This window comes from Mesocricetus auratus, unplaced genomic scaffold, assembly GCF_017639785.1.
Source record: "Mesocricetus auratus isolate SY011 unplaced genomic scaffold, BCM_Maur_2.0 Super-Scaffold_100004, whole genome shotgun sequence".
NCBI lineage: Eukaryota > Metazoa > Chordata > Mammalia > Rodentia > Cricetidae > Mesocricetus > Mesocricetus auratus.
In genome coordinates this window covers 30,563,234-30,590,329 of record NW_024429189.1, presented here as the reverse complement: position 1 = coordinate 30,590,329, position 27,096 = coordinate 30,563,234, and the positions used below count along the sequence as shown (strand labels likewise).

At 43.1% G+C, this 27,096-nt stretch overlaps 2 protein-coding genes across 5 annotated transcripts in view; both read right to left on the bottom strand.

The window, feature by feature from the left end:
- Window positions 1–3,213: 3,213 nt before the first annotated feature.
- On the bottom strand, window positions 3,214–13,878 carry Tbr1 (T-box brain transcription factor 1). Of its 4 annotated transcripts, none has more exons than XM_040745447.1 (6): window positions 13,331–13,878; window positions 11,153–11,307; window positions 10,511–10,632; window positions 9,796–9,954; window positions 8,700–8,761; window positions 3,214–5,750 (listed from the first exon to the last, which is right to left on the bottom strand). In XM_040745447.1, the coding sequence occupies exons 2-6, from the start codon at window positions 11,301–11,303 to the stop codon at window positions 4,889–4,891; spliced, it is 1,356 nt and encodes a 451-aa protein (XP_040601381.1). In that variant the 5' UTR covers window positions 11,304–11,307; window positions 13,331–13,878; the 3' UTR covers window positions 3,214–4,888. The 4 variants fall into 4 exon arrangements, with proteins under 4 accessions (XP_040601381.1, XP_040601383.1, XP_012968028.1 ...); XM_040745449.1 differs by lacking the exon at window positions 13,331–13,878 and adding an exon at window positions 12,871–13,208; XM_013112574.3 differs by lacking the exon at window positions 13,331–13,878 and adding an exon at window positions 11,882–12,855.
- A 3,230-nt stretch (window positions 13,879–17,108) lies between these two features.
- The window catches only part of Psmd14 (proteasome 26S subunit, non-ATPase 14), an 81,457-nt gene continuing 71,469 nt past the window's right edge, over window positions 17,109–27,096 (bottom strand). The window contains exons 11-12 of the mRNA XM_013112644.3: window positions 20,130–20,192; window positions 17,109–17,505 (exon numbers count right to left, since the gene is read on the bottom strand). Of these exons, the coding sequence (XP_012968098.1) occupies window positions 17,407–17,505; window positions 20,130–20,192 (162 nt within the window). The 3' untranslated portion in view covers window positions 17,109–17,406. The remainder of the gene's footprint in view (window positions 17,506–20,129; window positions 20,193–27,096) is intronic.

Below are 27,096 nucleotides of genomic sequence, written 5' to 3'. Positions count from 1 at the left end.
CAGATGTAATCAGCTCAGATGAGACCAGTGACTTGCACACCATCAAGTTTACTTCATTGTAAAAGCAGTGGGGGTTTCTTCCAAGTGAATATATTTCTAAGTGTGACAACCTAATACACAAGCCAAGGAGGGAAAACAAAAAAGACATGCAACTCTTAAAAGCGTTGGCTAAACTCTTGCCTGTTTTGTCTGTCTTCTCAGAAAAACTCACATCCTCTTTACCTGGGAAAAGAAAATCTAACTTCAATGACTTCGGTAATTCACAAAGATTTGAAGTGCTTAGAAGGTTCAACCACCTTTAAAAATGCTTATTTCATATTAGGCTACAATATGACCCATTCGAATATTAAAATTAGCTACATAGTTGCTGCCATACTAAATTAAATATTTCAAAAATTGAGGTGAGTGTGCTTTGTACCTAAGCTTATCCGTTATTGCTGTTTCTTTCAAGGGAATCTAGACAAGGTTGTTTTAAAATGGGATCACAGGTTCTACTTTTTTTTTCAATCCCTTGTCCAAAACACCTGCGACACGTGCTGCTCTTGAGACCTAGCTGAGTGCACAAAACCGTTTATGAACATACATTGTTCGACTGTCGCTTAGTTTTAAACTCTCTAAGAATATATATGGCCTCCATTCAATAAAGCTTTGTTTCCTAGCCTGTATCCTAAACAGCAAATAAAAAGTATCACCCCCAGAAAGGTGAGTCACAAAAGAACTAGGTGGATTTATAAGATAATATAACTCCAGGATAGAAGGATATAAAGTTCTCCATAGGCCCTAAGCTCCCAATTGCTAACAGCTCCCACGATTTCCGTTTTAAAGAATCAGGAACAAATATGACTTGTGAAATAAATGGGTCAGAAAGTTCCCGCTGACGCTTAACGATAAATAAAATGCTGTGAGCCATCCTGAAGGCTACCGAGCGCTGACTGAGAGCAGGCTTGGCAGGAAAGCCTGAGGGTAAGACTCGGGAGGCCTGGTCCAGCAGGGGGACCCCAGGCCTGCGCTCCGCCCTCTCTCCCACGGTCCTGCACATGGAGGCCCAGGCTCGCACCAGGCCTCACTGAGGCCTGAGGCCTGGGCTGGGCTGAGCCAGCCGGGTAGACCCTGGGTCCCGCTGCACTGGCTGCCTCGGGAAGGCATCTGGGCCCCAGGCGCCTTAGGCCTCACGGCGGCGGCGACGGCGGCAGCTCTGGGGCCCAGCAGCAGCTCTCGACGACGGCCAGGCCTGCGGCGGGGCAAAGGGGCTGGAGGCGAGCAAGATGGCGCTGCGAGTGGCCACCGGCGGGCGGGAAGCGGGCGAAGGCCGCCAAGGGGTGGCGCGCTCTCCTCTTCCCTCCCTTCCCGTCTGTGGAAACACGCCTTCAAACACTGAGGGGGCTGAGGGTACAGTTCCACCATCCATCCGTCTGGGTCGTCGGCGACGGCAGCCTGGGGCGTGAAGTCAGAGGCGCCCCGGGACCTCCCAGGGCCAAGTCCTGCGCCCGGCGGCGGCTCCTGTCCGCTCCCTCGACACCCAGAGGAGGAGGAGGAGTGATCCGTGCTGTCAGGGGACCAGAAAGCACACAGCCTCCGAGGGGAGAGGAGAGGAGAGGAGAGGAGCGCGTGGCTGCAAATTTTACCTCACGCTGACTCAGTCCACACAGCAGATGGCGGAGCTGCGAGGGAAACGACCTCCCCAATGTTTTTGAAGCTTGCTAAGAGCAGCCAGAGCGCGTCTTTGCGCACGCACGAGGCGCTTCGTTCCTGTGAAATCTCTCCTCGGGATGCTAAGGGCTTCGCTTACGCACTTGACACCACTCCCGGGCTCCCTGGGACCGGGCTCCCGCGAGCCGGCCTCGGGTCCGAGCGTGCTCGCCCGGGCAGCCCGCGGCCACGCGCCCCGGAGCCCCGGTTCCCCCCGCGAGCGAGCGAACGAGCGCGCGCGCGCTCCACGCGGCCCCGGGGCTGCACGTGCTGCGGCCGGGCCCCCGGGGAAGGCGGGCGAGCTGGGAGCGCAGCCCCCCGGGTGGGCGCTGGGTCACGGGAACACACTGCTCCGCTCCTCGCCCAACACACACACCGTGTTTGTACTTTTTGTCGTCGTCTTTGCTTCGTAGGTGACGAGAGGGGAAAGGAAAAACAAAGGAAAATCAGTCATCGGTTTTTTGTTTTTTGTTTTTCTCTCTGTCTGTCTGTGGCGCACAAGACTCCACGGAACGCCGTCTAGCGGCGGGATTATCCAGGGAAGGCAAATCAGTGCAATTTTCCCCCCCTCGACTTTTCATTTTAATTGGAATTTTGAAGGCTCTTTACATCTGTCACACCACAAAGGGGACACAGGACAAATTCTGGGTGCTGATAAATTTAGTTCTGTCGCCCCAGGCCAACTCAGACTAAAGGAGAAGGTTGAACCATTTCCTGCCCCTTTCCGGAGTCACCCTGTCTTTGGAGACAAAAGTACAGAAGTCGCCTCTACGAGGCAAAACATAATTGCAAACTTGCGCAAGAAATGCCTCACCGCCATTTGTTCACAAGGGTGGAGACCTGACCTGGGTGAAACTACGGCAAGGATTCCATTATAGACGAGAGTGTAGACGCCCCAGCCATCACTCCTCACTCCCCAGCCCCCCCCCTCCAAAGTAAGTTTTTAAGTCCTTAAAAACCACTCTTCCACGTGTAGGTTCTGCGGGTCGTGCTCCACCCCACCCGGAATAATACCTAAAACCGACCTTTCTAGAGATGTAGGGCCCTTCGGGGCGTTTGCATTTATAAAGATTCGCCAATCACCTCCAAGGTCTCTTTGGAAAACCAAATTTATCAGCACCTGCAGTCAGTCAATAGTTTGTCTTGACTCCCTTTAAATTGTACCCTGCTCTCACCTAAGGCCTTGCCTTGTGAAATTTAAGGTATGCTAAACTCATCTAAACACTCTCCCTTTCCAGTCACTTCAACTTCGGAGAGAGGTAGAGCTAGGAGAAAGAAGGTGTGTATATTTTCCTAGAAAAAAAAAAATACAGCAGTAAAGAGAACTACACTCATAGAGAATTAAATAATTGTAAATAAGAAAAAATAATCCTTACAGTGCTACAAAACAAAATTCAGGGGATGTAAGAGGTGACTATTACTAGACTCCCAGAAAAGAGGGAAGGGACCAGTACTGCTTAACACTTGAAAGCCATAACCTATAATAATTATTTTCAAACTGTAAACTGCTCTCAAACACCATTGTTAGCGTTTTACCAGGTTTATTTTACTTGTTATACACAGACGATACAAACGAGCAGAAAACAAAACGAGTCTCAGTGGAGTGTGTACTTGTATAAATTATTCAGTTCACAGACAAAACAAAACAAATATAAAAATCACAACATTTGATTTACAGAAGAGCCAATGTATACACACGTTTAGACCCTGAATTCCTATTAGGAAAAAAATCCCCCCATGGACTGGAATCTAGATTGAATATTGTGTATGATGCATATTTCACATTGATTTTAAAGTACAAAAAAGTATAAGTTTGCTACACAACATTAGAAATCCTACTAATCTATTTCCAGGGGGATTAATGCTCCTTATCAAATATAACAAGACTGGGAGGGCAATCAGTCTTACTTGCAATAATGCTAGTGTTTTCCCAAGAAAGTCAAATTTCAGCTGTCTCTAAGTGGTGGGGGGAATCGTTTTCAAAACTAAAATGCAATAAAATATACAACTCACACAATTCATCTTCACTAGACTACACTATAGTTACCAACAATTCAGTCATCTATATCATTAGATTATTCGTTACAAAGATTTACAGCATATAAAGGTGGAGTGGGAACTGAAAAGATATTCAGAAACAGTTTGTCAGCATATTTGGCACCTGCACAGACCAGTAATGGATTTGGCACTTTGGGGAAAAACAAATAAGGCAAAATAATATTGCTGATGTGGAGCTATTCCATTCAGAAGGAAGGGGGTAAACAGACAACTCCAGTTAACTCTGCTTTGCAGGCATCATGCCACTTAATCGACTGGCCTAGGAACGGACAACTAGCTTTTACAGGTGTTCGGGGGATTCTCCCTAGCTTTTTGGTATGCACTGGGGCCCAGAGTGGTTATGTCATGCAATAAACTGAGAAGTGAGAGCGCCATCATTAGGGAGTGTTTCATGTTTCCAGAGCCTCTTAGAATATCTTTAATATCTCACAAGAAAACGAAGAGAGGGTGGGGAGAGAAAGAAGGAGTGAAAGGAGAAAAAGAAAAGGAAGGAGAGGAATAAAAAGTTAAGCATGAACTGGTTTTGTGCCTTGACAATAAGAATAAAAACTAGCCATTCGTTACAATAAATTAACACTATATACAATCATTTCACAGGCTTTGTTCCACTAAAATTATGAACATCCCTACCATCCATCCATCCATCCATCCATCCATCCATCCATCCATCCACTCGGGTATAAGAAAGGACGCGCTGGGTGGGTGCAGGTTCTAGAGTCAACATCCTATGTGGTTAATAGGGAGGCCAAGACAAGGCAGGTCGGGATCGCTGCTGCCTGACAGGAATGCCCAGGTCTCCTAAAGTTGAAGAGTTCCATTCCAAGAGAAAGAAGAAGGTGGTGAGGGGTGGGGGGGGGGGTGGGGGAAAGACAGGGAAACTCATAACTTCACAGAAGAAAAGTTGGAAAACCACAAGGTCCACAGCCAGGTTCAAGGTCGGTGCGCTAACTGCGAGATGGCTGTGCAGAAAGAAAGAAACAGAGTTTAAAAATCAGAATGGGAGACCTGCACTTATCCCCCGCAGACGGTCATCGAGGGTCAAGTGAAAGAGCGAGTGCGCAAGAGCGGGCCTGGGGAGGAGGACGTGGGGCAGAGCAGAGGGGCCGGGGAGGGCGCGGGGCCGGCGGGCGGCCCGGACGGCCTAGCTGTGCGAGTAGAAGCCGTAGTAGCCGCCTATGTCCTTGGCGCAGTTCTTCTCGCAGTCCCGCTGGGCCAGCACCTCGCTCTTGAGCGGGGACGAGCTCTCGGACACCGGCGTGTCGGCGGGCGAGATCCGCCTCCGCTTGGCCTGCTCGTAAATGCCCGAGTCGCTCGAGTCGATGGACTTGATGGAGGAGGGCGTCTCGATCCAGCTGGAGTCGGACAGGTCCTTGGGCTTGGCTTCGTCGGCGGCGGCGGCGGGCGCCAGGGGCGAGCGCTCGGCAGCCAGGCCCTCGGCCTCCTCGCCCAGGTAGGGGTTGGCTCCGGCCATGCGCGCGGCGGCCGCGGCGCTGTTGGGCCAGCAGGGCAGCACCGAGCCCGACTTGGCGCCGCAGTACTGCGGGGGGCTGCGCGCGCCCCAGCCCGAAGGGTCGGCGTAGTAGCCCAGCGGGCGGCCCGTGCAGCCCGCGGCCTGCAGCGGCAGCGCCTTCACGCCGGCGGCCGCGTACGACAGCAGCGTGGCCGCGTTGCCCGCGAAGTCCGTGGCCGTGTCGTAGGCCGAGGCGGCGAAGTCCAGCCGGTTGTTGGCCGGCGTCACGAACCAGCGCTGCGGCGACGGCGCTCCCGGGTCCTCGGCCTGCTGCGGGGACAGCAGCCCGTTGGTGTGCGGCACGCTGCGGTCCGTCCCCGGGCCGGGGCCCGCGCCGGCTCCCGGGTGGAAGCGGGCCTTGGCGTAGTTGCTCACGAACTGATCCTGCAGGAAAGAGCCGGCCATGGCGTAGCGGGCTCCGGGCACGATCTGCGAGCGCGGAGAGTCGTTGGGCGACGGGGTCAGACGGTCCATGTCGCAGCCCGTGTAGATCCTGAGGGAGAGGGAGAAAGAGAGAACCGAGGGGTGGCGCAGAGGTCCCTTTAGGGGTCCTGGAGGGAAAGCCACCTCTAGTTTTGCCCACCCGCACAACAGTCCTTCCGTAAGTTGCAAGTTGCGCTTGCCATACAGGATGCGGAAGATCACAGACCCGCACCCTCCATAGCCCAAACTGGAGTGACACCAGCTTATCTGCTGGAACCTGAGCCGGACACAAAGCAAAGAGTGGAGGAGGTCTTCCATCTTCCCCTGTTCCCTCTTAAGTGCATGCGGACCAAGACGAGGCCTCAATCCACTGGTCCAGCAAGGTGCTAACATTATGGAAGAGTTATCTAGGCACCATGGTGCTATTTGCCCGCTGGGCCTTTCCTCTCTGGCGAATTTATGGGTGATATTTCTAAACAAGTGGTCCACTCTCTCCACCTTTTTAAGACCTCCTGAGTCCACTGAGTTGTTCAAGGGATTCCTTTTCTTTTTTAAGGTAGTTTAAGAAATCCCTAGACGGGAAAACCCTCGTGGAGAATAGGGACGGACATGTCCAGGTAATACCGTCAAAGGCTGACTTTCGCCGGCCTTCAGAGCCCCAGAGGATTGCTGCTGGAATCCTCTAAAGTACTTTTGTCTGCTGCCTCCCCCTTTGTACACCCTTTAACTCCCATTTCTACCAATGCAAACAAATTACTACGTGGAAGCAACTCATTAATCAATAAAATTCTTTAAGGGAAAAAAAAGTGTACTCCTGTCTTCTCTATCCAGCTTTTGATCCTTTGCTAAAAGAAAAAGAGGACAAAGGCCCTTTGGGCAGGAAAGATTTACAGTTAACACCTTCATCCAAGCAACCAACCACTAATAACCAAGGCTTCCTTACAGAGCTTAGCTGGACACATGGAAATTATTTACATATTCACAGATAGATTTCTTTAACTCACAACAACTCTCTTAGGTACTATTACTCCACTTTAACGATGAGGAAACCGAGAACTTGCCCAATAGTCAAGACAGATTGTGTTGGGGGGCGATTTTCTTAGATAAAGACTAACTTCAGGCCCTGGGCCTAGGTGATCCCATTAGAATTGAAGTTGAACGATGTTGTGTTTCCTCATACACATACAAACATAACTCACTTTTTATTTAGCTCACATGTAATGTTTGCATCTTTAGTCAACACACTGTTTTAAAAGGAGTGTCTTGTTATTGTCAGATCTTAATCCTATGAGGAGAACCCCCCCTCCCCCGGGTGTGGCCAAGCAACCTTCCAGGATCCCTTGAACTCTCATGCCCATCCACTCCACGATGCTCTCTAATCACACCAGGCCAAGATTGCTAATCTGAAAGAGGAGAGAGAATGATAGATCTACTCAACTCCCTCTCATCCCCCTAAACCCAGGCATTACTTTTGTATAAATAAGATGCCATGATTTGAGAACAGGAGGGGTTTATCCAGCAGAAGGCAGTCAGGAGACAAGGGACAGCTGAGAGTTACTATGACTGCTCAGGTGTATTCTGTTTACAAAGAAATAAAAAATAAAAAGTAAATCCCCTCCTGAAATTTAATCCCAGCTTCAATTTTTTTCTTAAGTGGAGGGAGGCAGGGAGGGAACATAATTAGCAAGGTACAAGTATCTTCTCTGTTTGCCACCACAATATTCTTTAAAAGAAAAAATAAAGCAGTCTGAAAAGATACAGTTAAAAGATGCCCATGCAGGTCTCAAAACACTTGGGATTACTGAATTGATTTGTGCAAAATAGATGCTTTTGAGCAGATGTTAACAGAATTAAAAGCTCAAAATCTATACAACTCTCTTCCAGCATCCCTAGTCTCTTGGACCACATTCTTCCCACTGTATTGGACCCATTTTTTCTCATATTTTGAGACCTGAAGCAGCAAAGTTTTATTCTAGAGATCATATTCATAATTTTGGGACTGCTTTGGAGGGACACATAAGAAAGTTGCAGCCAATAAACATCAATGACTTTCCCACTTGTTATTTAAAAAATGGAGAGGGGAGATGGTGTCTGGAGATTGGGGCAAAGGAGCTCCCTGTTTCTTCCTCCATACATAATCTGATCCTAGTCAAAGACATCACCGCTTTAGCTCTATCCCAAAGCCAGGAAATTAAAGTACATATTTCCCTTTATCTTTTATAGTCAGAAAAAGAAGTAGGCGAATGACACAATCCCACTTTACATTTTGCTATATAACATTATCTGAAAACTCTCAGGTGCTATATAGTCCCTGCATGAGAGACCCAGAACAAATCTAGAAAGAATTCAGTTTGCACCCAGACCACAGCCTTGTTCAAGAAGGGCCTGAAGAAAGGGAACCAATACATTTAATTAAGCCATAGATGCAAAAAGTAAGAGGAGACATTTTTCTTCTGAAGCTTACAAAGAAGATTCAACCACATCTCAGTGCTGCTCAAAGCCTGTAATGACTATAAGTTAAGTTCTGCTCACAAACTGGTGAGTGCACATTTTCATTCAGTCCAGTCCATAGTAAACTTCAAAGGAAATGCTATCACACAAAAGTCACATATGCTAAGGAGACTGTAACAACTGCCAGGGCCACATGCACTCTCAGGCAGACTTGCCCCTGTTCAGACACAGACAACCTGAGTTGAGCATCTGCAGCCATGCATACAGCATGCGCTGGGGGGAACCAAGGCAGCTTCCTTAGCCAGCCAGCTAACCCCAGGGAGGCCAATAACTTTGGCATTTGAAAGAAATCTAAAAATAAGTAGAGAAAACTTTCAACCAAAATCACACAAATACCAAGCCACAAGGTGCATAGAGAGAACCAACATGATAAGGAAGGGGGGAAAAAATCTCATACAATTTCCTCCTACATTTGACTCTCAAACAACTTCAATGCAACAATCCACCCTCACTTAAGCTAGTGGCCAGTTCAACAGCTACTTGAGAAGGAACATATAAGATTACTTACGTGTCATAATTATCTCGAAATCCTTTTGCAAAGGGGTTGTGATCTATTTTTAGTTGTGTAATCTGGAAAAAGAGAAGGGTGATTATGATCTCCCCTGCTGCATGGAAAGGCTGCATGTTTGAGAATATATCATCTGCCATTGACAGGGGCTTGGGCCTACTGAGTCATTAAATAGCAAAGGTTCTCTAGCAAAACTTCAGCAGGAGAGGAAAAGCAATGAGCTGGCTTTAAATTAGTAACACTTGATAGCATTTCAGTTAGCTCTCCTGTATGCTGTAAGATGATTCACATAGTGTGCTGATTACATGCAACACACTAAGACAAAAAATCTTTAATATCTTTCACTTTACTGGTTTCAAGAGTTCAGCCACAGATATTTTTTAAATGGGTCAATTCTGATTCTCAATTTTAAAAAACTGTAAACTGCATCTTAAAACTGGCTTGATTTAAAATAATTATTTCATTTCTGATATTTTTACTTACATGACCAAACACGGAACTTCTATAGTTCTAGAGTTACATCAGCTTCTAAAATCAGTTTTTGCAAACATGCAAATACTGCGTAAGTTCTAGTGCTAGCAAACTCCCTGTAATTTTATTTTATTGGCGTTTTCAAATTGCATTTCTACAAATGTGCATATACTCTCCTGTTCTGAACTCTCAGAATAGTAATACCTGTTCATTTTAGCCACCAATTCTGAGATTCTTAGAAACATTTTTATTTTAGATTTCATAGCTTGCTAATAAAATGCACGGGATAGATCTGCCTGTTTCCCAAAAGAGAATTTGGAAAGGTAGAAAACGCACGTTTTAACGTGTTCCAGTTTGAGGACCAAACTAAATCTCGAAAATGATCGGTCCTAGAAATCGTGGCCACCACACAGCTGGGGAGGGGGGGCGCGTGGCGGGGCTGGAAGCACACAGGCTGAGCTTCCCCACTAGCTAGGTATTTGGGGGAAGGGCCTGGCAGGCCCCTAGCCCTATCCCAAGCTGTGCTGCAGGACCAGCTGTTACCAAGGCTAGTCTGCACAGAGTAATGAAAGACCAGGGCATAAGGGGGTGCCACTTGCCCGCGCCCAGCCCCGAGCCTCCTTACATCGGTGTTCTGATAGGCGGTGACAGCGATGAACTGAGTCTCCGGGAAAGTGAACGTCTGGACGCGGCCAGGCTGGCTAGTGTCCTCTGTGCCATCCTCGTTCACTTCTACCACGTGCAGACGGGGCTGGTACTTGTGCAGGGACTGTAAAACCACCATCTGTCCGGCGAAGAGAAAGGAGAGCGCCTTTTAACGCGTGCCTGTTTGCACCAGCCCGGGGCTCGCTCTGGGCCAGGCTCGGCCAACTGGAGCCCACTGCCCCCATACTGACTATGGGACTCGCCTCCCAGTGACAGGGTGGCCAGGACACACTGGCCCGGACCTCTGGGAGCCAGGATCCTCTGGGCACTGGGGAAAACAAAGCCTGGATGCCAATTATCAGTCCCTTTCCCCTAGTCCTCCTTAGAAGAGGAACAAAGATTTTTCACCACCTATAAATCTCAAATCTCGTGCGTTTATTTTTCAAAACGAATCAGTATTTGCGTTTGTGAAGGTGAATTCCAGAATGAGGTCGGTGGAAGGCAAAGAAAGCAACTTAATGGATTAAATATAATTTTGAGAGGTAGAAATTATTTTCCAAGTCCTCACTGATGGAAACAAATCCTACCCAGTTTTTCGTGCTGCTGTAAACTAAAGAAGGGTGTGTCGAGAGAGAGAGAGAGAGAGAGAGAGAGAGAGAGAGAGAGAGAGAGAGAGAGAGAGAGAGGAGACTGACCTGCCCATTGTTGTTTGATGCTCCCTTGTTGTTGGTTAGTTTTAATTTTCCAAAAGAGATTTCTTGCCGCATCCAGTGAGCCCCAGTGTTGGGGGAATCCGGATGCATATAGACCCGGTTTCCTTGATAAAGAAATAGCTTGTTTACATATGCTATGGGCACTGCCCAGTCCCAACTACTTAGCACATGAAATACACACACACACACACACACACACACACACACACACCTTACTACACAGTGAAGCCTACTAGCTGTTTCTTGGGGGGGGGCATACTTTCTTCTATTAACTGGGGATTATTAAAATAGGTTTACTGTCCAGCCCCAACTCTGCACCACATCACACACACACACACACACACACACACACACACACACACACACACACCTTCACAGTGTGGCCCATTAGCTGAGCTAATTTTTTTTAAGCCGCGATTTCTTCCCATTAAGTGGGAATGATTAAAATAGCTTTTGCATAATCCTCCCCTTTCTTGCCGCTCAGTCTGTCCCTCTGTCCCTCTCTTCTTTAGGAAGTCATTGGCCGATCGTTTTAAAAGTCGCTCGAGCCAGTCCACAAAGGCTTTAATTAATCATTCTCACCTAAATAAGTGTCAAGAAAACGTGTTAATTGGAAGGACTTGCCTTGCACATTGGTGTCCGCTTTGCCACAAGGAACCCATTTGCCTCCTTGAAACCTCCAGTGATTGGGATCCGCCAAAATCACATCCACAAAAATATTATAATGAGCGGTGGGATCGAGACCAGAAATGTTAAAACTCAAAAAGGGAAACATGCGCCTGTTTAAATTAAGAAGGGAGAGAAAACAATGAAAAAAGAAAATAAATGTTAGAAATTAAATGCTAGAAGCGGGGCGCCATATAGCCTAGCAAAACTTGTCCTCACAGTGTGCCTGAACGACTGAATATTCGCTGATCTGGAAAAGGGATAGTGGGAGAGGGGAAGACGAAAGGCCAAAGTCGGGGAGACAGCAGCGAGTGCTCTGCAGTAGGGGGCCGGCAGGTATCAGGGTGAAGAGCGGGGTTGGCGACCTGCTTCTCCACCTGTCGGCACAGGCCAGCCTTGATGAGTTGCTCTAACGCCTGGCAGAGGCCACGGCTCTTCCTCTTGCTCCAGCCACTGACTGGCTCTCCGACCGCAGTGGTACAGCAGGCTCCCTGCCACCAACATCACCGCGGTGGTTCTTATCCCTTCCACCTTCCCCTTTTCCAAAACCAGCCAACTCCAGGGCGCAACCGAGCGCCTTTTCACTCCGCTCCCCGACCCCACATCGTCGCTGCCCGGCGGTCGCAACTTGGGTGCGCTCGTCCAGGGTCACGCCTGGAACGGCGGCAGCCAAGAAAGTAGCATTACCTTCCCTGTTTAGTGATGATCATCTCCGTTTGGTGCCGATGAAATTTCAGCCAAAGTGGCCTGTTGCACAGGTATACCTGCGCCTTGCCCGGCACCAACCCCGGCTGGGTGGAGGAGAACTGGTAGAACGGAGCTCCTTGGTAGGAGTGGCCGTACTGCTGCGGGTAGGGGTAGCCGGCCGTGGGGTAGCCCTGCGGCGAGGAGTTGGACAGCAGGCTGTTGTAAGCTCCGTTGGTGATAACCGGGTGGTGGGCCATGTAGCGACTGGGGCTGCCGATGGAGAAGGCGGGATGCGCTGGTCCGTGCTGGCCGGGGTACGGGAACATGGCACTGGGAGCAGTGGCCGCAGACTGTGGCTGGCTGGACTGAGAGAGGAGGTAACGATCTGCAGCAGAGCCATCGAAACTGTGACGAAGCTCAGAGACCCCGTCCAAGACAGGAGAGAGTTTACTTCTCTGGACGTCCCCTGGTGAGTCCTTGGAGTCAGGAAAATTGTCTGTATCTGACTGATTCGTCATCCCCCTGGTAATTTTTTTCAAAGGTGAACTTCTCTCCAGGTTGTCAGTGGTCGAGATAATGGGATGATCGTGCAAGACAAGCTCAGATCCGCCCGAATGTGGGTAGCTGCTGCTCACATTGAGAAATTTCTTGGAGAGCATGATAGAAGGAGAGAGGCAGTGCTCCAGCTGCATAGCTCTAGAACCTGAACGCTCGCCCTCTCGTCCCTGGTTTTTAAAGTCCTGTTTATCATAAACTAGGAATCCACAGACCCCTCACTAGACAGAAAGCACTTCAACCAGCAAATGCTTCTCAAAGGTTTGATTTACTTTTTTTTTCCCTGGGAGAAGAGATTGGCCAATTGACACTATGCAGCAATCAGAAAAGGCTCACTTTTGATCTTGCTGCTTATGCAGCCGATGAAACGGCTCCTGCCATTGGTTAGCTGCTGACAGTAATTTAATTAGATAGACATTAATTAGGATAATCACCTGGCTCCTGGTCGCGACGATCATGGCAAATTGAAGGGGATGATTTTATTGTTGGCTTGGGGGGTGGGGGAAGTGTGTTGGTTTACGTGAGCTCTGTTATGTCACCTTTAAGCTTTGTGACCACTGCTTTAGGAAGATTCAAAGATGTGCAATTTACTAAACATTTTCTACCCCCCCCCTTTAGAGAGGAGGGGCGGAGGAGGGAATTCGATGATGCTAGGAGACTTTTCGGATCTGAATGAGCCAAATATTCAGTTGAATGTAACGATTTCAAGTGCAAAGTATACAAAGCGCGAGCCGGTGGCCTCTTCTCGCCCTGTAAAACTTCCAGAGTCTGTCTTTTCCAGTTAATACACAGAAGCTCACACACCTGAGCCTGCTTTGTGAGTCGGTACTGTGTGTCCTTGACGCCCCCTCCCCCACCTTTAAACTACAGGACTAAATAAATAAATAAACAAACCTCCGCCGCGGAAAGCCTCAGCGTTCTGCTGGAGAAAGAAGGGGAGGCGAAGCAGCTCATCCACCCATCAACCCACCTCGGGAAGGTTCGGTTTCCGGCTGGGGTACAGAAACAGTGACAATCTATGATCTCCTTTTTAAGTTTTGAAATAATCATAAGCCGTCGCCGCGCTGAAGTGCTTTAATGTATTTGCAGTCATGTTTACTGGGTCGCTACTAAATATTTTATCAGCCAACTTGGTTGCAGATCATCTGAAGAGCAGCTAGCTGGGGGCGGGCGCCATGTATCCTTCGAGTCCCACCGCACTTCCTCCTTTAGGAGGCACTGGCTGGGTGACAGGTTCATAAGCCTCGCCAGGAAAGAGGGCTGAATCCCCAGTGCAAATGGGTTCGCTAGAAGCGTTGATCTGGGGAGACAGAGTGGAAGTGGTGTCAACGCAGTGATCTTACTGAACTCGTGTGTGTGTGTGTGTGTGTGTGTGTGTGTGTGGTGTAATGTTTACATAATCCAGAGGGAGAGAAAAAGAATCCATGCCAGTAATTTTGAAAGGATTAGAGAAAAGAACCGGTTTCAAGAGATTTTGGCACGAATAACACGAGGCCCCAAGCAACTTTGAGATAGATGTTGGGGAAAAAGATCTCCCAGTATCTGCTCCACGGGAGGCCAGCCGCCGGCCTCAAGCCCAGAACACACCTGACTCTACAAACCCAGAGCTGCTGCATGTGGCCAGGCACAGCCAACCTGCTCTGTAGCTTTCTTCCCTGAAGGCGATAGGCGCAGGAATGCGGAGCTATTCCCCGGCTTAGCTCAGCTCGGGCCAGCAAGGTGGTCAAGAGGCGGCAGGCTCCGGGAGACTGAGAACGCCAGACGACCGCGTCAGGCTCGGACCCTGGAGGCTCACACTCCATCCGTGCTGCACACAAGTGGGGTCTCTGCCTTCAATCCAGCCGCCCGAGTACCCCCGGCCAGAGCAGCAGAGCCCAATGCTGGGAAAGAGGGGTGGGACTCAGGCATGGTCAGAGAAGGGTTAACTGATTCGGTATGTTGTGGTGTTTAGTGTATAGCCTTGCCAGTGCCGAGCCTATGGCACTGTGCCTGCAAGAGGGTACCAGCTTCGGCCTCCGAAGGGCGCAGGGGCAAGGTCACGCACTGGTGGCCATAGGCCGGACAGGTTGATCAGATGTCTCACAATCAAGTAGAAGCAATTTTCTGGGAGAAAAATAACACCAGACTCATTTTCGCTTTGAAAGCAAACCTCAGCTCCAGGGCAGGAAGCTTCATAAACAGGCAGGATCTTAGCTATTCAGGCACTGGAGGAGCAGCGGGTTGGTGGTGGTGATGAGTATCTGTGATGGTGTTAGATATTTTCCTACCTTAATCTTTGCAGCTACTTTTGCCCCATTTGAGTTGCTTGTGCTCTCTCCTCTTTGCATCATTAGCTTCTGTCACCAAGTGCCTCTCCTCTCCCTCCTGATTCTCACCTCATGTTGCCCCCCTGAGCTTGACACAGAGCCCTAAGTACATATGGAAGGGGGGGTGGGGTGTCACCTAAGCTTTTGGAAGCGTTGTGCCATCCTGGACACCTCTTAAAAATGCTGGTTCTTAATAACATAAGGAAAGCCAAAGTGACCATCAGAGTGTGAAGAGGATAGACAAGGTATGAGCTTTCCCTAGTTTTTAAGGAATTGAATTTGGAGGTGAAAAGGCACTGTGACCCACTTTCAGTAATCAGGCCCGAATTACGTGGTTCCTCACATAGAGGGTTTGCCCTGAACTTTGTGTATATGCACAAAGAAAATGAGGTTCTCGACAGAAGTCTAGGGTGAGACTTGGACTGTGTATAAGAGTTTCCTTAACACTGGTTCAGGCAAATCAGTTTCCGTAGTGTGGAATTACACCTTTGCATTAATAACAAGGGGGGGGGGGTTGTTACTGGATCAGGGTTAGCTCCTCACCACTTGGGTGTGCTGGGCAGTGGGGTAGCAGAGGTTGAGGGAGTATCTAGTTTGTGTTTAACAAGTTGGTTCAATGCCTAACTGTGCCTAAGGTATCAAGCTGATAAAATGGTTATGTATTACTAGACAAAGGTATTCCATGAGTGGCTGTTAGAATGACCTGATTTTGATCAACTTAAAAATGTAAAAAAAAACTATTTTTGATAAGAGGGATTGATTGTGTGAAGCTTCGGAGACTGGTACTGTTTCCAACATGAAGCAGGCTAAAAGAAAAGGAAGTGGTGGGTGGCTACTGGAAATCAAGAAAAGTCCACAAGGCCAAATAAGAGCAAGACAGGACAGGTAGGCCTTCCTAGCCACAGCATTTGACCTGGGGTATTTTCAGGAAACTAAGTGAAAATTAAGGAAACCTCTTTTTTGTTGTTGTTGTTATGTTTTTTGTTTTTTCCAGACAGGGTTTCTCTGTGGCTTTGGAGGCTGTCCTGGAACTAGCTCTTGTAGACCAGGCTGGTCTCGAAGTCACGAGAGATCTGCCTGCCTCTGCTGCCCCAGTGCTGGGATTAAAGGCGTGCATCACTACCGCCTGGCTGAGGGCATACTCTATTTGAAACACACACACACCCCTAGTTCTTCGATGATATGTGAAAATTATCATTGCACTTAATTATAAAGAGTGAAAACTCTATAGAGTGAAAACTCTATCTACAAAAAATAAAAATTCAACAACAAAAAACATGCCCATAAGTGTGAATCAAAGGGGGTAAATTCTACCCTCTATTTATTTTAATTTTAAATGATGAGATGCGATCTTAATAACGTAATGCTGCAGTTAACAAAATACTATTATTGCATCTAAAGAACCTATAGAACAAGCAAGAAGTACCCAGAACACATCATTCCATAAAGAAAGGAAGGAAAGAAGGAAGGAAGACAAGACAGAAAGAGAAAAAGAAAAGAAGACACTGAAACATACTGGACATTTAAGACAACTCTACCTTCAGTTTCTGATAATTTCATCAGATGGAAAGTGCACAGATAGAATTGTTGAATTAGGACACTATTTGGGTATACCATGGCATTCATGATATCCCCAGTAGGCAAAGCTATCCAATATAACCTTCCTTTCAAAGTATTAGAAATACTTCCACCATATTTTCATAAGGGTACAACCTAGAATATCTTTGTCTCCATAATGTTAGATACTACTCAGGGTATTCACTAAATTGTTTTTCAGTAAGTATAAACAAGGAGGGTATTGACCATTTTCTTTAGGTAAGAAGCTATGAGAACTGCCAATAATCAACGTTATGTCAAACACTGAGTACTTCAATTTAATTGAGGAAAGGAAACAAAACTATTGTTTATAAGCGTATGATATTCAATTCACACTAGGATTTTTTTTAACTTTCCATGACTAGGTTACATGAAAACTAGTAGTGTTTCCAGCAGCCAACTTCTAGACAGTTTCAAAATTGTTCGTAGAATACACTATTCAAATTGTGAATTTAAAATTAGATTGTCCGCCTTTTAAGTGTACTTTTCTGAAATTCTGAAAGTGTAATATGTTAAGATATGAATATATAATGTTGGCTTGAGAGAAAGACTTTAAAAAAGCTCAGTATTTTATCTGGGTTACTCACTAATGAGAAAGTCACTCACTAATGGCAATCACTAATTTGTGAAATTTTGTCACCACAGTGATGTTTCATGTGTTATAAGATTTCAAAACGCAAAGAAAAGGATAGCTTTGAGTGTGACTTCCAAAGCACTGTCAAATGCTATTCTGTCACTTCCACCCAGTGCCAAAAAGACCTCGGGAGACATGGATTGTAAATGGATTTTATTTTGTAAGCAACAATCAAAATATATTTGTGCTACTGATTTTTTTCAAATAGTAAATGGGATCTTAACAAAATTTGTCCACTTTGATGTATTCTTGAACAACTTTGGAATCTGCAAAACCTGACAAATAAGCAGAAGCCGCTGCACAAGTGAGATGGAGGGTGGCACAGGTGACTTTCGTGCCACCACATCAGCTGCAGAGCTCCCTGGACTGTAAGCAACAGGAAGGAACAATGAAGGGAAATACACGAGAGTGTCACTGACAGCGCTCTACATTGTTTATTTAAACACAACAGTGTCCAGCATTGCTGCCAAACACTGGACAATATTTGAAGTCATAAGCACATCCACATGTTCTTCCAAATGACGTTTGGGATCCTAAAAGAAAAAAAAGGTGAAAGAAAAAGATAGCCGTATTACTGGTAAGCTGCTTTTTTTCAAGAGCAGATTAAATTAATAATAAGCCTAAATTTACATATTTTATCACTCAACTTACTTACACATTGTTACATTCTTAAGATTTCTAAATTTGTTTTCTTAAAAAAGCTTTAAAAATTACCCAATGAAAGAATGATTTGTGCAATCAATGCTAGTTGCAGATATGTACCATAGATTTTCATAAAGGGTAACAGGTAAAACTCATAATCATACAATTTAAAAAGGTACACTTATCATGTGTACGTGAGTAGTATGTACATTCTGTCATTAACGTATTTTAATGTCTGATGATACTCTATTTTAGGAGTGGGTAAGCATGCAATGGGAATTGTTTTATCTTTGTAAAAATAAAATTCTGTAAAATCTTAATATTTCAAGAAAGTGATTCAGAAATATTCTCAGATCAAAAGCCACTGTAACTGAAAAATATAAATATAATTTGGACTAATTCTAAAATGTTAAGAATGCTTCATCCAGATATTCTGGAAAACTGTATCACTGTAACTTATACAGACATGATTCTTAAACCAGATCAGATCCATTTTTAAAAACGTCAAGGTAAAGATGAACCTTAAAATTTCACTATAAAAAAATTAAATGGTTACTCATGTTTAAGGACAAATAAGTTATTTCAGCTTAATTTCAAAGTTTAAAATAAGGTAAATATTACATACAATAAGAAATAATTTTAAAGCATTATTTTCTTACATGTGTTTTGAAATACCTAGGATTCATTACTTTACCCAAATCTTGTTTCCTGGCTTGTGTAAGTTTTAGCTCTGCTTTTCTTATCCATAATTTCAACGTACAACTGAGAGAACACATGCTACAAGTAACCAAAATGACTGAACTACACAATTATTTGGGGATTAAACCTAAACACATTCCAGGTGAAGGCACCAAGAAAGCCCATAAGAGAAATGCAAGCCATGGGTACCTTGCTCAGGCCCGTAATCCCCGCATCTGGGGAAGCAGAGTCAGGAGGATCTCTTCGACTTTGATGCCAGCCTGATCTACATGGTGAGTACCAGGACAGCAAGGGCTACACAGTGAGACTCTGCCTTAAAAACAAAAAACAAAAACAAAACCCACCACGATTCTAATGGCTTCCTTTCTTTTTTGAGACAGAATTTCTCTGTATAGCTTTAACTAACCTGGAACTCTTCACAGGCCAGGCTGACCTGAAACTTACAGAGACAGATCCTCTGCCCGTGCCTCCTGAGTTCTGGGACTAAAGGTGTGAGCCACCATCGCCTGGTGATCCTAATGATTTCTAAACTTCATCAGATATATATATACACACACACACACACACACACACACACACACACACACACACACACACACACACACACACAAGTTTCAATGTTAATTTAGCCCTTTCATTTTCCTGTGAGTCATTAAAGGAAAACATGTATCTTAAGAAACCACAGCCTCAGAAAGTAATGTATTTAGTGAGTTCTAGAGAGTGTACTGCTCCAAATTGGTAATCTAACATATTAGATGATAATAAGCAGTAGAAAATGAAAACAAGGCTGATATCACACAGACTGGAAAATAAGATGAACTTCATTTTATTTTGGTTTGAGGGCACTAATTTTTAAACTGCAATAATTATAACATACTCATATTTGAGTTCTTCCTTTAAAATTTATGATAAAGTCAGACCTCTGCCCCTACTACTCTGCTGGATTAATTGGTTTTACAGTGAACCAGTAACTCATTTATCAGTTATCCACATTACTTGTGGCAGCTGGGTGATTCTTAGAGATTTCCCATCCAAGAATGGTCCTGGCCCAAACCTACATAGCTTGTGAGATGTGATGGGATCAGAGCATATGGTAGGATGGCTGAAAGCAAAGACAGCTTAGTGTCTTGCATCTGAAATATCACGATTCTGCCAACATCAGCAATATGATAACCATGTTCCATGAAATGGGGAAAAATGTAATCAACATTCTTTAGAAAAACAGTCTAATTAATCTGTAGATTCTTTTAATTGCTGGGTGTGTTCCCCCCATCCTCTGATAACTAGGCTTAAATATATATTTCATATTAGAAGAGCAAAAGAATCACTATTTAAACCCTTTCTCACAGTTCAGTAGTTCAGTCAATAGAATTCTAAACTGTCTCAGGGTTAGGGTATCAGCTATATAGTAACAAAGTATACCTTTAAAAATGGTTACATATGAAGTAAATCTGCAGGAATACTACCTACCTATTGATAAATGTATCATTAAGAAGATGGTTATTAGTAAAATAATCTATCATCCTTTTTATTTTACCTCATCTACAGTAAAATAATCTCAGGACTAAAGTGTCCTTTATTTTTAGTATACTATTTTCACTAAGGATAGTATGTAATTTATGATTTCTTCTCTACAGATAGCAAAGAGAATTTGATATTTAATAAAAATATAGTAGCCTTTAAAATTTACTGTGTTTAAATGACAGAATAAAGATGTAGTATAAACAGACAAGAAAAAACTATGGTCCCTAAAATAGTTTTAACACTACAAGAGCATACTACCATACAACTGAATAACCTATTACAGTCTCCTCACCTGCTTGCCAACATTCTTTATTGCCAGCTGTTCAGGTGTCATCTTATCTTCTTCTTCTACAGCCTGTGGATGAACACAAAGGACAGAGTTTCAGATTCTGTATTTACTTTTCCCACTGAAGAACACCACCAAAGCAAAGGTGATCATAATTTTCACACAGAGCGTCTTTCATTCAAACAAAACCAGAACAATCTTTGGCGTAATGAAAATCTTTACCCCCATAATTTAGAAACACTTAAAATATGTAAATGATACCAGAAAACAGCACTGGATCACTAAATGGCATTGAAGAGATGAGGAGATGAAAGTTTGGGGTAGCCTCTTTGTTACTAAATGCCCTTTGCATCCCAATAGCTTCCCCCTTTCAAGTTCCCATTTCTCCTTCATTTATTTTGCCAATCTAACCTGTGTATATCTAGTACCTATTTAATATTATTAAGGATCAAAAGATTTGTTGGGTTTTAACTTAACTCATGCCATCATAAGTTAATCTCTACATACATATCTTTAAATCTCTACAATATACATTAGGGAAAAAACTCAATTCCACATGAAGTAACTACAAAGAAATAATTTCAAGTTTTTAGCATCAAATTAATTACAGAAATTAAAAGCCAGGTGGCGGCGGCGCACGAACTCGGGAAAGAGGCAGGTGGATCTCTCTGAGTTTGAGGCCAGCCTGGTGTACAGAGTGAGTTCCAGGACAGGCTCCAAAGCTACAGAGAAACCCCATCTTAAAATGTCCCTCCCAAAAGATAATAATTAAAAATCAAATTAACAGCACATGAAAAGCCATTTTCTACTACTTTAGAGTTAACTACAAATTCTTTGTGACTTAGAATAAGCTTTGTAGTAGAAAACCTCACAATAATTAGAACACTTAGGCTAGAATTGCAGCATTGCCATCTCAATGACCACATCCCACAAGCCTTCACAGAGCATTCCATCCTGAAGAAATCTGCATTTGGATAGTGTGGCTTTTAGAGCCTAAAGACAGAACCTGCATTTGGTGAACTTGTGATCTATAATTTATTCATGGCATATGATAAACATAAGATGAAGAAACTTAATGATCGCTTACCTCCAAAAATGCTACCACAGCATTTACCACAAAGATGGTTACGAAAGGGGGTAAAATAGTAGTGTCAGAAAGCAGAAAACCGAAATCCCAGGGAGGATTAGATTTGGACACTCTAAACTTAATAATCTCACAGCTGCCAAATTTCTTCATGTGTGAACAATGAACATGTAGGAAATGCAATCATCAGACACTTCCCATAAACTGGGAAGTTTGGCTGTATTTCACACCTTCTTAATAGTTTTGTAAACAGAGAACTTGAAAATGAGCAAAGATGGCAAGTGTCTAATTTTATAAATGGACAAACTATCTAGAGAATTTTCGCCAGTAGAACTTGCCTAAAGAGAAAAGATGGTGAATATCTCCTGTGTCTGCTGATTACTGGAGGGTGCTTATTTATAACATATTAGGAATTACATTCAAACCTGAAAGCAGGAAAAATAAAAGTCACAAACACTCCAACTAGAATTCCCCAGACAGAGAATATGTTCATTTTCCAAGTCAGATGTCACTCTATTAGTCTCTGCTGGTTATGCAAGTATTTCTAACTAGGAAATTGCTTTTCCTACTTTTCAATGCCTTGTAAAATTAGAAGCACTGATAGGCGATATAGTTTATCTTTCTAAATTACTTTCACAATTGTGACATTGTCCTTTGCTGACTTGAAAGCATGTTAGATGAATGGAACAAGTCTCCTAAGTGTGTACTCCATACCCATTCAGTGTTATCTGTTCTACACACATGGCAACAACAGTACTTACTACAGTACTGGAAGGAGGCAATACTTTTGGAATTTGGCTCAAAATACCAATCTGCATATAAATAACCATTAGAGAATATTTTGGATTAATGCAAGTATCAAAGATGGCAAATTTACAAAGATGAAAGTCAAAAGCACTTAAAGCTTTTCAATATTATTTGAAAGGACAAATAGGATATAAAAAGCACGGATAAAATTTTAAAATCTTGTACAACATTTAACCACTTTACCAATTAGTTTTTCTATCCCCAATAATTAAAGAGAGTTCACAAACTCTTTGAGAAGTGCAGATGGTAAAAAGTACTCCCAGCCATGGGTGCCATCTGGGAGAGGAGGAGCAGCTGCAGATTCAGGCATACACTAAGGTTGCAAACCCCCACACCAGGAGATGGAAGCATCTCTTCCAGTATAAGACAGACCAGGTCATGCCATCCAGGTCCCCAGTATTGCCTCCCTACCTAAGTCACCTAGATCTCATCTACCATCTGGGCAGGACTAGTCTGTCTTCACTCACAGTTCTAATCTGGCTAGTCCCCAGGAAAACTTAAGAAATGGCAGCAGCAAAAACAAATGAAATTCAGGCACAGGCAGTGTCCTCACTAGGGAACTTCTGTGTTTATGGCAACTTCTGTGATTTGGCTTCAAATTTTGCTTTTGCATTCGTGCTCTTCGGTTTACTCAACCAACAAAAAAGCACTGAAAATGTTTGTGGCTATTCACACTAGAAACGTTTTTAACAGTTTATCAACAAAGACCCCCAGATGGCTATCCCATCATGCACGGTCTGCACAGTTCTAAGAAATTCTTGGAATTTGGTCTGTTATATGATCGTAATCCCCTCAAATGTACCCTCTATCTTAAAGAGACTTTTACTAAACCCATTAATACCATTCTCTTTTTTCTATTAATGAACAAAATTTTCAAATGAACAATAGCTCAAATTTCACCATTATTTATCTTTTAATATAAACTGGACCCATGGCATGTTAATAGCATTCTTTGACAGATTCACAGAGCAACTCCAGTTTTCTGAACACCTGTTTTCTCTCTCACCCTTAACCACTGTCTTTTACATCTTATTCCAAATATACCTTTGAATAACCTTTTCTTTACTGACGTTCTTTCTTCATTCTACAACATGCTAAAACTCCATTTAAGTACATGCTTTCATACATCAATAGAACAATTTAATATATATTTTTTTTGTTTTTAGACAGGGTTTCTCTGTGCCTTTGGCTGTCCTGGATCTAGCTCTTGTAGACCGGAACTAAAGGCATGTGCCACCACCGCCCAACTAGAGCAATTTATTTTTAATGTAACAAAAGATAAAGAAGCTGCTAGTATGGCGCATGCCATGTTTTCACCAGTAAACAACCTCTGTGTGACTGCCAAGTGTTTACTTCTCTTGTGATTTTTAAAATTTATTTTCATAGTGACTATAACTACAACAACACTATGGATTACAGAAGCAGGAAATCTAAATAAATGGTTTTTACAAAATAAATTTTGGAAAGCAAAATGAACAAACATGAAGCAATTTCTAAGAATATAAAGGACAATAAAACTTTTGACTACTCCCACCTAAATTGTAGTGTGTGTGTGTGTGTGTGTGTGTGTGTGTGTGTGTGTGTGTGTATGTGTATGTGTATGTGTATGTGTATGTGTATGTGTATGTATGTATTTATGTATCTTTGGAGCCTGTCCTGAAACTCACTCTGTAGACCAGGCTTGCCTCAAATTAAAGGCATGAGCCACCACTGCTCATAGCAACATTTGTACTAAGGAAACTCATTTCTTAAGATGGTACCATCATGAATAGTAATAAAGACAAATACACATGATTTACCAGACAGCCCCAAAGAGAATCCAATTTTAAAGTATAGTGAGATCAAATAAGGGATATAAAATAAAGATCACACAAGTATGTAAACATTTGTATGTGAAACAGCAATTTGTAATTCAACTTTTTGAAAAATAAAAGGAGTTCTGGTGAGCCCAGCATGGTAGCGCACACCTTTGATCTCAGCACTCAGAAGGTAGAGTCAGGAGGATCTCTGAGAGTTCAAGGCCAGCCTGGCCTAGATAGTACATACTAGCTGGGGCTCCATGAGAAACTGCCAAGAAAAAAAAAAAGGAAAAAAAGTAGTATCTGCTAGTTGCCAATATCCATCTTCCCTTCTTTCACACGTAACTCTGATTTTTCTAAAGGCATCAAGGCTCTCAGCTACAAGAATGCATTATGTGGACTTTCTTGCTGCCAGGTGTGCTCATTGGGCCATGTTCTGCCAATGAGAGATAATCAGACTTGTTGGCTGGACTATACAAGAGCTCCTAAAAAGATTCACCCCTTAGTTTTCCTTTTCTCCAGTTGTATCAAATTAGGTTTAGTAACTGCACTGCGCCTTAAGATGACTTAAAAGATGGATGTTAATACAACGAAAGTAGAGCAGAAAGACAGAAGGAATCAGAATCTGACTGTGAAGTTTCAAACTGGCCTTAAAGTGTAAGAGACAGAACTTCAATTTTATTTAAGCAATTGCTATTTTGAGTTAACATGACATTACAAGTAAAAAATAATAAATAAAAAATCAGTAGTTACAGTAAGTATAGAATTTCCTATCTCCTATCACAAATACGACAATGTTACTAAAACAATGTTGACATATGACATATATTTAAAATAAATATCACTTTCAAGGGACTGCAAAGATGGCTCAGCTGTTAAATGCCCATATTATTCTTTCAGAGGACTCATTCAGTTCCTAGCACCCATGTAGCAGTTCACAACCTTCTGTAACTCCAGTTCCAGGAGATCTAATGTCCTCTTCTGGCCTCCCTGGGCAACAGGCATGCACATGGTAAACATACATGCATGTAATGTCCGTTGTATACATACATACTCATACACATAAAATAAAATAAACCTGCCGGGCGTTGGTGGTGCATGCCTTTAATCCCAGCACTTGGGAGGCAAAGACAGGCGGATCACTGTGAGTTTGAGACCAGCCTGGTCTACCAAGTGAGTTCCAGGACAGGCTCCAAAACAATACAGAGAAACCCTGTCTCGAAGAACCAAAAAAATAAAAAATAAATAAAAATAAAAAATAAAATAAACCTGTAAAATATTAGATTACTCCCACAGGTAGTACATTTTATAAACTTTTAATAATGTTGAAAGTTATGTCTACTTGTTAGGTTCTTTTTCTTTAGTAAAGTAAAATTTTTCATGCTAAATACCAGTTTTCTTATTCTTTTGACTATTTGTTTTAAATAGCATTTAAAAAGCATTTCCACCATCTACAACATTCTTGACCTAACAGTTCTGAAAGTTACCTCTTTATTCTCTTGGATTTCTATTTGATTACAAACAATCTATCACATAATATTTAAATAATGATGATTTGACCCATTTTTCTCTATATTTACATCCTCTTGCTTTTATCTAGTTACATGAGGACAAAAATTTTTCTACCTAATATATATACTGTGGCAAATCAAATATATTTGGTTTTTATGGAATATAAAAATATCTAAAAAGTGAGTTGTCAGGTCTTAGAATTTATAGAGTTATGTGCTTAAAAAGGCAAGATTTTGTTTTGTTTTCTCAAGACAGAGATTCTCTGTTTAACAGCCTTAGCTGTCCTGGAACTCACTCTGTAGACCGGTCTGTCCTAAGACTCACAGAGGTCCACCTGTCTCTGCTTCCCAAGTGCTACGATTAAAGGCATGCACCACTATGTCTGGCTTTGTGTTATTTGTAAAATGATCTTTTGAGACAGGGTTTCTTTGTATTGTTTTGGAGGCTGTCCTGGAACTCACTCTGTAGACCAGGCTAGCCTTGAACTCACAGAGATTCACCTGCCTCTGCCTCCCGAATGCTGGGACTAAAGGCGTGCGCCACCAACGCCCGGCTGTAAAATGATCTTTTACAATATATTTTCACCTATACATTCATTTACAAATACATTAACAGTTTTAAAATCTATCAGCAGCAGTTTAGTCTGCATAGATCCAGGGTTTGGAGTACAGTGCTTTAGGTGTTACAGCTCAGTAATTAGAAAAACCAAATGAGTAATAATCAACCCGAACTCCTGTGTGGAATTCAGACCACAAGAATTTAATTATCTTCAAACTCCTTTTACTTTAGGACCTGACTGGCATCTAACAATAATTACCTTAGTTTAAAAAAACAACCAATTAAAAAGAATGCTATGAAGAACTGTGGTAGTATGGGCCTTTCCTTGTATATTTTAAGTGTTACTATAAAAACTTCACCGCATTTCTTTCAATCATAGAGGGAATTACATTCCCAAATTTGGACTCTTCATATCACAGCTTACACACTGTTTTCATTTTTTAACTAAACCTTACAAGATTTTTAGTGCTACAGAGATTTTTAAAAATGTAATATAGGAAAAAAATGTCTATGGATGGGCAGCAGAAACCATAAATAGGTTATTTCCTGGCAGAAGGAAATATGAATTTACTTAAATGTAGTGTCACAGAGAAATAAAAACCATTCCTACAGTCTGCTGAATAACAACTTGTTCTAACTTTTTTTTTTACAATAAAAGGTTAACTATTTTAAATAATAAACTACTTCTCTTTATATGTATCATCTCCACAACATGAAAACAACACTATAAAAAAAATTTCACTTACCAGGGGGTTCCAGCTGAAATATCATACTCTAGGATATGTTTGTCAAACCCTAACCCAACTTCTGGAATTTAGTTGTGAAGGCTGTTACTTTTAATTTCAAAGCTTAGTTTTTACATTTGGTAAATCTTACATACTGTATCCTTAAATAGTATTTTTATATGTTATAGTACTTAAAACTATTACTTTCTAGTGTTACAATAATCAGTCTTTTGTTTTTTTTGAGACAGTATTTCTCTGTGTAGCCTTGGCTGTCCTAGAACTCAGAGAGATCCACTGCCTCCCAAGTGCTCATGTTAAAGGTGTGTGCCACTACACCTTGGCTTATAATAACCAGTCTTAACTATGACTCCTAAATCTTGAATTCCAGCCTTTACTTTCAATTTTCTTTTCTTTTTTTCTGTCTGTCTTTCTTTCTTTCTTTCTTTTTTTTTTTTTTTTTTGTTTTGTTGTGTTTCTTAAGACAGGGT